Source organism: Molossus molossus, unplaced genomic scaffold (assembly GCF_014108415.1).
Source record: "Molossus molossus isolate mMolMol1 unplaced genomic scaffold, mMolMol1.p scaffold_m16_p_4, whole genome shotgun sequence".
NCBI classification, from domain to species: domain Eukaryota; kingdom Metazoa; phylum Chordata; class Mammalia; order Chiroptera; family Molossidae; genus Molossus; species Molossus molossus.
In genome coordinates, this window is record NW_023425377.1 from 108461434 (window position 1) to 108473932 (window position 12499).

General features: G+C 53.7%; 2 protein-coding genes across 2 annotated transcripts in view; one reads left to right on the top strand and one right to left on the bottom strand.

The window, feature by feature from the left end:
- NR3C2 (nuclear receptor subfamily 3 group C member 2) overlaps positions 1-4165 on the top strand; it is a 311485-nt gene extending 307320 nt beyond the window's left edge. Inside the window, exon 9 of the mRNA XM_036240956.1 lies at positions 1601-4165. Coding sequence (XP_036096849.1) covers positions 1601-1756 — 156 coding nt within the window. The 3' untranslated portion in view covers positions 1757-4165. The remainder of the gene's footprint in view (positions 1-1600) is intronic.
- A 6258-nt stretch (positions 4166-10423) lies between these two features.
- ARHGAP10 (Rho GTPase activating protein 10) overlaps positions 10424-12499 on the bottom strand; it is a 280473-nt gene continuing 278397 nt past the window's right edge. Inside the window, exon 23 of the mRNA XM_036240821.1 lies at positions 10424-11031. Coding sequence (XP_036096714.1) covers positions 10943-11031 — 89 coding nt within the window. The 3' untranslated portion in view covers positions 10424-10942. The remainder of the gene's footprint in view (positions 11032-12499) is intronic.

Consider the following 12499-nt stretch of genomic DNA (forward strand, 5'->3'; position numbering starts at 1 on the left):
AGTCCTGAGGGCAAGTGAAAGAGATGTTTTCACCAGAATTTCTCTTATGACATGGATTATTAATTTGCCCTGGCCGGTTTGGCTCAGCAGTTAGAGCATCGGCCCACAGACCAGAGAGTCCCAGGTTCAGTTCCTGCTAAGGGCATGTACCGTGGCTCTGGTTGGGGTCGTGTGGGTGGCAGCCAGTCGATGTGTCTCTCTCACATCAATGTTTCTCTCTCTCTCTCTCTTCCTCCTGCCCTATCTGAAGAAAAATGCAAAAATGTCCTTGGGTGAGGAGATATATATATATATATATATATATATATATATATATATATATATATATATATCTGCTTTACTGCAGTGGGAAATGACCAGAAGCCTAGTTAACGAAAGAAAAATCAGAATGTATATTCTGTGATTTGAAATTCTATTCCTAGTAACAGAATAGTGCCCAGCAATGCTCTGCAGTATCTGTGGGTTGCTGTGTCCCTGCTTAGAGCACTGGAAATGGTTCGGGTCCGGGAGGGTGAGAAGGCCCTGGGGTCACAGAGCAGGGAAAGTGTGTGGACAGGCAGGGAGACATCCAAGTCGTCCTTGATGCTTTTCCACCTGTTCTCTTGAAATCAGCCTGCAATGGAGAGCGCACGAGAGGTGCACAGAGACTCCACACCCACACACGGGACACTGCTCACCTGGGAGAAAGCCAGCCTGCTATTTGCTGCAACAGGGATGGACCTTGAGGGCATTACGCTAAGTGAGATCCGACAGAGGGAGAAAGACAAATAGTGTATGATCTCGCTTACCTGTGGCATCTAAAAAAGCCAAACTCATGGAAACAGTTACCAGGGAATGAGGGAGATGTTGGTCAAAGGATACAAATGTCTAGTTATAGGAGGAGTAAGTTCTGGAGAGCTAATGGACAGCATGCTGATTATAGCTAATAACACTGTATTACACACTTGCAAATTGCTAAGTGAACCTATCTAAAGTACTTATTCTGCAAAAAAGAAATGGTAATTAAGTGACGCGATGGAGTGTTAGCTAATCATTTTGCAATGTATAAGTATATCCGATCGACCCACTGTATAACTTAAACTTACAGAATGTTATGTGCCAATTATAACCTTGAATCTCTCAATGAAGCTGGGGACAGATCACAGAAGTAAGAAGTCAGGACCATGCCAGCCAAGGAGCTCTGCGTTGTCCCTCACTGTGCTGGGCTCACCCGTGTGGGCCCTGAGCTAGCACCTGCCCCTCCTGTCACCCCAAGATACATGCACTCCCCACCCAGTGCACGCATGAGACATAAGACTGACCCGAGCAGTTCCGTGACCCAGCCACGGTGAACTGTTACTGTCCCTGTTGCCACTGATACGTGTCATCCTCAGCAGCCCCACAGCTCTTGGCTGTGTTTGTTTTACATGCCAGGTAATGAGTCCCCTTCTTCCTTCCCGGGACAGGTCACTTACTAAATTAATGAGGCAGCTTCACGGACATGATTTCCTGGCTGGGTTTCCGAACGCTGCCCTGGGCATGGCACACGCGTGTCAGCGCAGGGCGCTCCGGGGACAGGGCTGGAACTCGCCTCACGTTCTGTCCCGTCTGTCTGTTGCAGCTGGGGAGCGACTTGCTGGAGTTTTGCTTCTACACCTTCCGAGAGTCGCAGGCCCTGAAAGTGGAGTTCCCCGCGATGCTGGTGGAGATCATCAGCGACCAGCTGCCCAAGGTGGAGTCGGGGAACGCCAAGCCTCTCTACTTCCACAGGAAGTGACGGACTCGTCCCGCAGAAGAACTTTGCCTTAAGTTCCCCTGTGTTGCTCCACACCCACGAAGGACCCGAGGAGTCGCGTTTTCAACACGTGGTGGTTGATTCACTCTCGTTCCGCAGTTTGCCCAGTTTCAAGTCTCGTCGAGGGTTTGGGAAGACAGGCGCGGCCCGGCGGCCAAGCCCTCGGAAGGACTCTCCCCTCTCCAGCCCCCAGCGCTAGAAACACGGTCCCGTTCCCCCGGATGAAAAGCCATATCTAGTCAATAACACTCTGATTTTGATACTTCAGCAGATGGGAGTTTTAACTATGCCATGTAGTTTCTGGTCGCAGTCGCTTGTTTTAAAAGGGTTCAAGGACTAACGAACTTTTTAAAGCTTACCCTTGGTTTGCACATAAAACGTATAGTCTATATGGGGCATTAATCTTCTTTTGTTATTTAAAAAACACAAGAAAGAAAAGACCTATACAGATTCCCGCTGTGTAAGAACAGAGCACGGCGGAGCGTCCTCCGCCCTGGCCTCCGCATCACCACCCACGCCCTGCAGCGTCCATTTGTTACTTAATTAGAGTGGATAAGATGTTAATTGCCTTGGTTTCAATTTCTAGTATCTATTGTGTTGGCTTTACAGATAATTTTTTTGCAGTCTTTTGCTGTGCTGTACATTACTGTATGTATAAATCGTGAAGGACCTGAGTTATACAAGGTGTATAAGGAACTTTTGTAAATGAGACAAAAACAAAAATCAAAAAAACTTCAGTGGTTAATAGGAAGAATGGGAAAGTATTTTTGAAAGAATTCTATTTTGCTGGAGACTATTTAAGTACTATCTTTGTCTAAACAAACAAGGTAAAAACTTTCCTTTTGTAAAGTGACCTGCCCTGCATGCCTGAGAACCGTTTACAGTGTATTTAAGAAAGAGAGCGCTGTGCCTTTTTTAGCTTCATCCCCGAGCTCCCGTTTTCCAGCCTCTGTTGTAAATAACCGCGCGGAAACCCCTCCGGTTGTCATTAAGCCTTTCTACTTTCTCTGTACTTTTGTTCTGTCTTTGGTCTCCCAAGGGGGTTATTCCTGGGGCATGAGCAGGTTTTCCGGCTTCTGTCGGGGAGCAAGGGGCTGTGGCGTCAGCAGCGCCTTGAAGGCGTCACCTGACGACACACTGGGAGCCGGTCCGGGGGCGCGGCTGTGGCACCGCTGCCCCTTCTTTGTCCTCAAGCAGCAGAACCAGCTGTAGGCGAGCAGAGACTGGAACCGGGCTCAGCGAGTGTCTTCTCGTCCCACTTTAGCAAATGAGTGTTCTCCCTGGGGGGAGGGGGAGCCCACGCACTCACTACATCCGTGGAAGGTGACACGTTCGCGTCTGGTGTCAGAAAGGGGCTCGCCCCCCCGGACTGGTCCTGGGCACACACGGGCCTTGGCAGGGCGCCCTGGGCAGAGGCGCACCGGCACAGTCAGAACGGCGGGGAGACCGCACGCACGATCCTTAGAGGGCTTTTAGATTTTTAAAAGGTAGGTTTTAACAATAAATTTTATACATAGACAGTTTTTTGGGGAAAAACTACAGATCATATAATAAGCAAGACCGTGGCACTAAAATTTGTAATTCATTAATCTGTTTGGCACTGATGCAGTTTACGGCTTTTCTCTCGCCCCAAATCACAGATGTGCATCTCTTTGGGGAAACTTAACAATATGATTGCACTAAATAAACTACTTCGAATAGAGGCCAAATTAATCTTTGAGAGTGATGATAATCATCAGGTACTCAGTGGAATCACAGTATTTTCCAAAACCTAAAAGCTGGAGAAGCCCAAGGCCAGAAGGCAGCATCAGACCCCCGCTTTTCTCCGGGGTTCCCCGTGCAGGCAGCGTCACCTCTCTTTCTAAAGACACCCACCTCGTGCAAGGGGACGCCTGTGAAAGCTGCACTCGGAGGGAGTTTTTCTTACATATTTGCAATTTCAGGAATTTCATTTAAAGGCAGATCTTTAAATGCAGCCAACTTAGTTACACGCGCAGCGATACGGAAGCCACGCTTGGAGAGGATCAACACACAGCATGCAGACGGGGTCCCCAGAACAGGGACAGCTTCCAGAGCAGCTCGGCTCAGACGGTTCGCCGAGGCAGGATTCCAGCGTGACCAGGTTGGGGACGCGGTGGTCTGCATCGGCTTTTCGTGTTCACGACGTCCCTGGCTGTTTGTGTGTCTCCGGGTAACTTTGCTTGGTCCAACAGCAAAGCCATATTCTAACTTCACTGCTGGATGCCTGTCCCAGTCCAAACTGTCTGTCTGCTCTTATTTTTGTACCATATTGCTCTTAAAAATCTTGGTTTGGTACAATTCATAATTCACCAGAACTTCATATAATTAAAAAAATACACACTAAATTAGTTTAAAATGAAGCAATTTATATCTTTATGCAAAAACATATGTCTGTCTTTGCAAAGGACTGTAAGCAGATTACAATAAATCCTTTACTTTAATCACCTGTTGTTTTGGAAACAGTTCATTGGTATGTCTGTAGGAACCCCTGGATTTCGTGCCCTTCTAAAGCTTGATTATATGTGCTGCCTACATCCAAGACGGAGTAAGTTTATTTTTGTTTTTTTTGCCACCATGTGAGAGAGAGATCTGTTAGCCACATGTTCATTATACTCTTTGGGGACCAATTAGATACTTTGTTTCTTACTATTAATATTTGGTCCATTAAAATACCCTATAAAAGTTTAATAAAAATAACTGCTACCCTGTAGCTGCTAAACACTACATATATATTTAAAAAATTTGTTTTGCCTCATATATATTCACAACTACATGAAAGCTCTATAGACTTAGACATTCACCTGAGTAGACCAGGTGCCCCATCTGACTCCAGATGTCTTCCTCTGTGTGGTCCTAACGTGCACTCTCTCCCCCATCCTTGGGCTGTCAAGAGACTCGGCCCCCGCCGGCCATGATGTTCCTCTCACTCCTTACAGACTGCTCCCCTTGATTCCGCTCATTAATATAAAGCACAACAGAGCAGTTATCAGCTCATTTTAAATTTAGAAACCATGTTTCTCCCCACCAGATCAAGTCCAGCATAGTCGCGCACGGCTGAACGGTGGGATGTCTGAGAAATGCACCGTCGGAGTGTCGCCGTGCGACGCCAGGGCATGCACCTGCACACCGCAGCCCACTGCCCCTGGGCTGCACCCCCGGGCGGCATGTCCCGTACTGAAGACTGCGGGCCACTGTGACGCAGTGTTAAGTATCTGTATCTAAACATAGAAAGGTGCCGCAAAAATATGGTCCAGGAGTTGAAAGAAAAACGAGGACACCCACACGGGCCACTTCCCATGACTGGAGCGTGCAGGGCTGGGAGTTGCTCTGGGAGGGTCAGTGAGTGGGTGGCGAGTGACTGTAAGACCTAGGACACCTGTACCCTGCTGTGGACTTCTAAGACTGTACACTTAGGACACAATGTCACTTAGGACACTGTCAGACAACAATGAGGTTGAATCAAGCACAAGAGAAAAGGATGCAAACAAGAAGCATGGTAAATACGTGACGTGTGAGGCTGCTGCTGGCGTAACACAGAAGACTGTTTCAGAGGGGACTTGTTTATAAGTAGAAGGCGTACACTCCAGACTGATGATAGCAAGTACAGTGTAGCAAATACACACCTAAACCAGTAACCTAGACATTTACTGGCAAGTATGTACTGTACATAATTTCAAGCGGGTTTAGGTTTGTGTACCCCAGCATCACCACCGACAAGGGAGCGATGCACTACACGGCCGTGTTACCGTGGCTATGCGGTCGCTGGTGGTGGGCATGTTTTACTCCATGTGATCTTACGGCCCACCACTGACCAAAAAGTCATTCTACAGTGCATGACTGCACATTGTTAATGTCATCTGACGGGTGATCATTCAAACCATTTGCTCTCAGAAACAGAAGACAGAGTTAAACAAGTTCAACTTCACTTAAACGCAATAGGTACATTTCTGGAACACCGCATAGCCATTAAACACAGCACAGGGGAAAAAATTCATTTAAAAGACTAAAGTTGTATGTATAAACTTGTTTGTAAAACATCCATAAATTAAGGTAGTTTTATATCTTAAAATTTAAGGAATTTGACATTAGGGAGCAAAGCTTTTCACAGAGAGCCTGTAACTTGAAACAAAAGCCATCTCAGGCCGTGAGCCTGCCAAGGGTAGCAAGAGGCTGCACCGGTTGGCATGCTTGGTTCAAGCTCACGCCCTTTCTGAATAGAGCAGGCTCAGTCTTGGGTCAAGTGTGACTATATTTCTAGGCGCTCTCAGGCCGAGAACCCGGCTGCACACCCAGGAACCCCCGGAACTCGGGCGGCCCCGCAGAGCGCCGGCCCCTCTAAGCCAGAGCAGCGGGAAAGTCGTCATGACGCACATGGAGTTAGGGGCCAGTTGCTCCTGTTTGTTGAATGCCCCTCAGGCACACAGACAGTATTGTCCTTTTATGTTCAAGTCAGTGTGAACATCCTGCTTGATAAACTACAGGTGCACACAGACTAAAGCGACTTCATTAGAAGTATCTCTGACACTTCAAATTCAAGTCACTCAACTGCTACTGCAGCCTTCTTCTTGGAAATAAACAGGGGCTTCCCAACAGAGGTGACTGTAATGATCAGCATGGGCCAAGACTGCCCAACGCAGACTGAACCCTGGGGTAGCGTAGCGGGTAGTGAGCTGCAACACCTCCCCGCCCAAAACAAGCAAGCAAGCAAAAAACAACTTAGTGGTTTAAATCAACCACCAGTTATTATTTCTCATGGGTTTGAGTCAGCTAGGAGGGTTCTGCTGATCTGGACCAGCTGGGCCGAGTCTAGGGTGGTTCTGTTCTCTGTGGCCTCCACCCTCCAGGGGGCTGGGCTGGGCATATTTTCATGGTAGGAGACACACACTGGGAAGGCCTCACAATTCAGGCCTCATGGCATCGCGTGTGCTCCCGTCCCACCGGCCAGAGCAAGTTGCAAGGTCAAGCGTCCAGTCAGCTCGGGAGGGCTCCACACAGCGCGTGGAAAGGGAGGAGCGGAATTCGGGGCCATTAACTCAATCTACCACAACGATCACTCGGGCATTTTCTCCGTAGGATTTACTTGCCAAGACAGTGCTTCCCCAGGTTTTATGGTCTGAAAAACCCATCCTTGGGTCGTCATGCCAGAGGCCAGCCTGCCCAGAAAGGGTCACGGCTCCTCATGACTGAGAACACGTGAGCAGGGTCAGACCATGTTCCTCCCCCTCTGCCTGCTTCGCCTGCACCCTTCGAGGAAGGAGAAATCCAGACACGGCGCGGGGTACTGCGCTGCCTTAGGGAACCCCGTGCTCTACTGCCAAGTCCAAAGAGCAGGCCCCTCGTGAGCCGAGGGCAGGTCCGCTCTCCAGCCGAGCTGGTCTCCTGATAGGTGTCCTTCCAACCAGCAGGCTGGGCTACATTTAGCCAGACCCTCGGCATCAGGACGAGGTGCCAGCTTACCCACGCAGGGAGCCGCAAATCACGGCCCCGGCCGTCGGCCGTCGAGGAGGAGTGACGAGCATCTGAGACCGGCACAGGAGGACCAGGGCCGCTGTCCGAGGACGCGCCCGGGAAGGTTCAGAAAGCCAAGCTTCGGGCCGGGGAAGGCATCACCACGCTTGCCTTGGGACCTGAGGGGGGACCAGGACGAGAAAGGAGGAGCCCAGCACTGAGGTGAATGGGGAGCGAAGAGCGGCCCAGACGAAAGAGGCGCAGGGTGCCCTGGGGAAGGAGGGAGGGGAGGGCAGACAGGCTGGGCAGGGGGAGCGCAGGGCCTGGCCTTCGGAGAAGGGGCGCCGGAGAGCAGCAGGGAGGGGCCCGGAACAGAACCCCACCCACTGTCCCTGCCGCCGCCTCCCCTCTCCTGTTGGCACCCGCGCGTTCTCACCTGCCACAGCAGCCCCGTGGCCCTGCGCCCTCCACGCACAGGACACAGCAGGAAGAGCTCGCGAGGACACGCCCAAGGTCACCAAGGCCTCCCGCAGTGAAAAGGGGCTTCACCACCCGCTGTTTTCACTCAAGATGAACCTGTAGCCCCTGTTCCTTCCCCAGGGCAGGGGTGACAAGTACCACGGGCTGGGTTCACTTGAACAACAGAAACGTGTCGCCTCCCGGTTCTGGGGGCTGGAAGTCTGAGCTCAGGACGTGAGCAGGGCTCCGTCCTCCGTGTGCAAAGGGCCTGTGCCGGGCCTGCAGATGCCGCCGCCTCCTGTGACTCCACACGGGCTGGCCGGTGTGCGCCGGCGTCTAAACAACCCGAGACGTTTCAGGACAGCAGTCAGACCGGCTTAGCACTCAGCCTACTGAGCCCCTCGCGATCAACTGCATCTGCAATAATCCTGTTTCCGAGTCAGGTCACATTCTGAGGTACCAGGGTTAGGACTTCATATGTGAATTCTGGATTTAACGCACAACAGCCATTATCCCTGACTGGCCCCCAGAAATGAAATGGCACCGCAGAAAGACGTGAGTCGCCTGCTGACCCTGGGCAAAGCTCCGTGCTCTGGAGTGTCTCCATCTTCTCATCTGTAAAATGGGCGCGCTCCTCCTGGCTGTCACCGTGAGGGAAGGCCCAGTGAGACATCTGTCCCTGGTGCAGACAATCCCGGCTTTCCCCACCCCCGCCCTCAGACGCAGATGCTTCTGCTCGGACAGGCAGGGTGCAGCGCGCAGGCCCTTGGCTCTGCTGTCGGGTAGCACTGCCTTACAGGCGCTTGGGCGACACCGTCACATGCAGGCCCACGGCCCCACCGCATGCCGGAAACAAAGTCCGAGTGCCCTCTGTTGGCCCCCCTTCAACACACACCCGCCTTGAATGGGCACAGGCTGCAGACCTGGCTGGGCTGTTGCAGCGAGTGCTCACCCAGGGCAGGGGGAGGGGCAGAGCCCGGGCGAGGCAGGGCCATGGCTCAAACAGATGCTGGGGATCAGCCACACCCAGGCGACAAAACACAGATGACAACACACCCCATTTTTCTTCTGGGGAAATGGAGGTGACGCCAGTGTGAGAGAACACCTCACGATCCCCTCACCACATCTATTCTGGGCCAGGCCCAGGGGAGGCCGCCCTGCTGGAGACCCTGGCAAGCCTGCCGCACTGTCCCCTTCAGAGCAGAAAACGCCTCCACGCGGCCTGTCCTTCACCGGGTCACCAGAAGGGTCTGCAGGGCTCGGGGCTGCGGGAACCCTGGCAGCCGGCACCGCGAGGCCACCCTCCGGAACGCGGACGGTCCAACCACCGGCCAGAGCCCCCGTTAGCTGGGCGCGAGCTGCTTGATCTCCATCACTTCAACCTGCCATCATCGCTGTAGGGGCAGGAACAGAACCACAGAGTTGATTTAATTTGCCCCAAACCACACAGGTAGCCAGACTTTGTGACAGTCTCCTTAGCCGGGTGAGTGGTGGCCAACACCCTTCGGGGGGGAGCAGCAAGCTGTGTGCCGCTCGGTGGGTGACGAATCTCTTCCTCAACCGCAAGTCAGCCAAGTCCAGGTGCGGGGCCCTATTTGTCAATGCCCGGGACCGTGCCAGGAAGTCACTCCATCCTGCCCTGCGCCCACCACTCCTGCCCGCAGGTCGGCATCTTTCCGCAGAGGGGGACACACCATAACCTCTTCCCGTGAGCCAGGGTCCCCTCTGCACCCACACGCAGCAGGTGTGGACAGGACAGGACAACTCAGAACACAGGACACTCGGGGCCGTGCCGCCCACCGCCCCGGCCCAGCTGCCGTGTGGCCCGGGCGCCTCAGCAGCCCCGACACTGTCCCTGGACCCACAGTTCCATAGTTTAAATTACGCTACACGAAGACTGTCCTCCTTTTTATGTATATAACACGGACACTGCGACAGGCCCATTCCCCCGCACACGCCTGACCCCAAACCTGGCCCTCCACGTGGCCCAGCCGAGGCGACTTCAAACCTGATGACCGGCCAGCTCTCAAGTCAGGTCATCTGGGCAGGGCCCAGACACGTTCTTCTCGGACAGTCTCTGGTGAGAGGCCTGCCAGGCCGCTGCAAACGACGGCCACCTCCCGAGGACTCCGATCGAGGACGGACAGCTGGCTTCGCCGTCGGAGGCCAAGAGGAACGCGGGGGCGGCTGCAGGCCTCCCCGGCCGCTGGGGGTCATCGACGCGGGGTCAGGGCCCAGGCTCCTCCAGCCACGGTCCGGAGGCCCGACCTGCCGCCCTGAAGCCCAGCTGCGTGCAGACGGAGAGGTTAGTGCCGAGCCTAGCAAACGGGGCGGGCAGGGCTGTGCAGCCCAGCCTGTCAGGAGGGCCGGCCGCCAGGGCACCGCCGGTTCACAGGCGCACGACGGGGAGGCAGAGCCGGCCCTGCTCCGGCCCGGCCCAGCGCCACGCAGGCCGCGGGGAAGCCTGTCCGGAGGCTGCAGGAAGCCCTCCAGGGCTTCCCACGTCAGAGGGCGCTGCCCAGGGACGCACCCTGCTGCAGATAAGCACAGCCCAGGGTCAACAGCCTTCCTCTGAGCGTGTGCCAGCAGCAGCAGGAAAGGAGTCTCCGTCCACTGGCACATCATCAGACATTACAGAGGAACCAACGCTAGCAGCCTCCCCACCGTATGACACGCATCCAATAGTAAATTACATTTTATTTCATTTACAGAGAACTTGGGGCGAAAAGGTGGTGTCGGGGAAGAGCACACAGGTGAGCAACACCGAGGAGAAGCCTGAGATAAATACGCCGGTGTTCCCGGAGCAGAGTGAGCGGGGGCCGAGGGCGGCCCTCTGGGCTGGGACCCCGCCACGGCCGGGACACGGCAGCAGCCCCTCGGCAGCAGGTCAGCCAGAGCCAGGCGTCCTGCAAACACCATCACGAGGACAGGCCCCTGAGAGTCTCGGCAGCGGGTGCGGGGAGGTGTCCGGTGGTGTGGTCGCCAGTGGGGAGGTCGGGCTGACAGAAGGCCACCACCCTCCCTCCCACGCTGTAAAGTGGGAAATTACCTAGCACGTGTCCTAAGACTTGACAAACGAGAAGTCCACCCTGCCATTCCCCGCCCGCTCTGCGGGTCTACACAGTTCTGTGCAGGGCCCCTCCCCGCCCCTGGGTGCCGATCCGCGATCTGGAATTCCGCGTGCCCGGTGGCTGTGGGTCCTTGGGTCCAGGGTCCGTGCGGGGCCCTCGCGGGCCACGGCTAGAGCAGCTTCACGTAGTTCTGTGGAATCAGCCCCCTCCTGCCGTTCAGAGTCCCTTCCAGCCAGCCAGGTTCCCTCGAGGTTTGCACTGAAAGAGAGGAGAAACCGCTTTTACCAAGACGCCCAGGTACGTACCCTGCATCTTCACTGTGCCGCTGTGTATCGTGAAGGCTCAGCCATACAGAAGGGCCACAGGGCTCCAAGGGCAGCCCCACGGTCAGCAACACCCCCACAGGTGTCCACGGGCTGCATTCAGGTGTGGGCTGCATCCATGGCCCACGACACGGTCTGGACACGACGTCAATCTGGGGACATCCCTGAAGGTCAGGATGAGCATGGACACACCGAGAACGTACAGACCCAGTCCAGAGTCCCACGAAGTGGAGAGGCCAAGATCTAATCTCAGGCAAAATTACTCCAGAGCTGACGACCCATAGCTACGTGCTGCCTACCTGTCCTTTTCCCAAAACACACCGAGGTACTGCGCGTGTGTGTGTAGAGAGACACACAGAAACACACCGAGGTACTGTGCGCGTGTGTGTGTAGAGAGACACACACATAAACACACTGAGGTACTGTGCGCGTGTGTGTAGAGACACACATAAGCACACTGAGGTACTGTGCGCGTGTGTAGACACACACATAAACACACTGAGGTACTGTGCGCGTGTGTGTAGAGACACACATAAGCACACTGAGGTACTGTGCGCGTGTGTAGACACACACATAAGCACACTGAAGTACTGTGCGCGTGTGTAGACACACACATAAACACACTGAGGTACTGTGCGCGTGTGTAGACACACACATAAACACACTGAGGTACTGTGCGCGTGTGTAGACACACACATAAACACACTGAGGTACTGTGTGCGTGTGTGTAGAGACACACATAAGCACACTGAGGTACTGTGCGCGTGTGTAGACACACACATAAGCACACTGAAGTACTGTGCGCGTGTGTAGACACACACATAAACACACTGAGGTACTGTGCGCGTGTGTGTAGAGACACACATAAGCACACTGAGGTACTGTGCGCGTGTGTAGACACACACATAAACACACTGAGGTACTGTGCACGTGTGTAGACACACATAAACACAGAGGTACTGTGCGTGTGTGTAGAGAGACACACAAGCACACTGAGGTACTGTGCGCGTGTGTAGACACACACATAAGCACACTGAGGTACTGTGCGCGTGTGTAGACACACACATAAACACACTGAGGTACTGTGCACGTGTGTAGACACACATAAACACAGAGGTACTGTGCGTGTGTGTAGAGAGACACACATAAGCACACTGAGGTACTGTGCGCGTGTGTAGACACACACATAAGCACACTGAGGTACTGTGCGCGTGTGTAGACACACATAAACACAGAGGTACTGTGCGTGTGTGTAGAGAGACACACATAAGCACACTGAGGTACTGTGCGCGTGTGTAGACACACACATAAACACACTGAGGTACTGTGCGCGTGTGTGTAGACACACACATAAACACACTGAGGTACTGCGCGTGTGTAGACACACACATAAACACACTGAG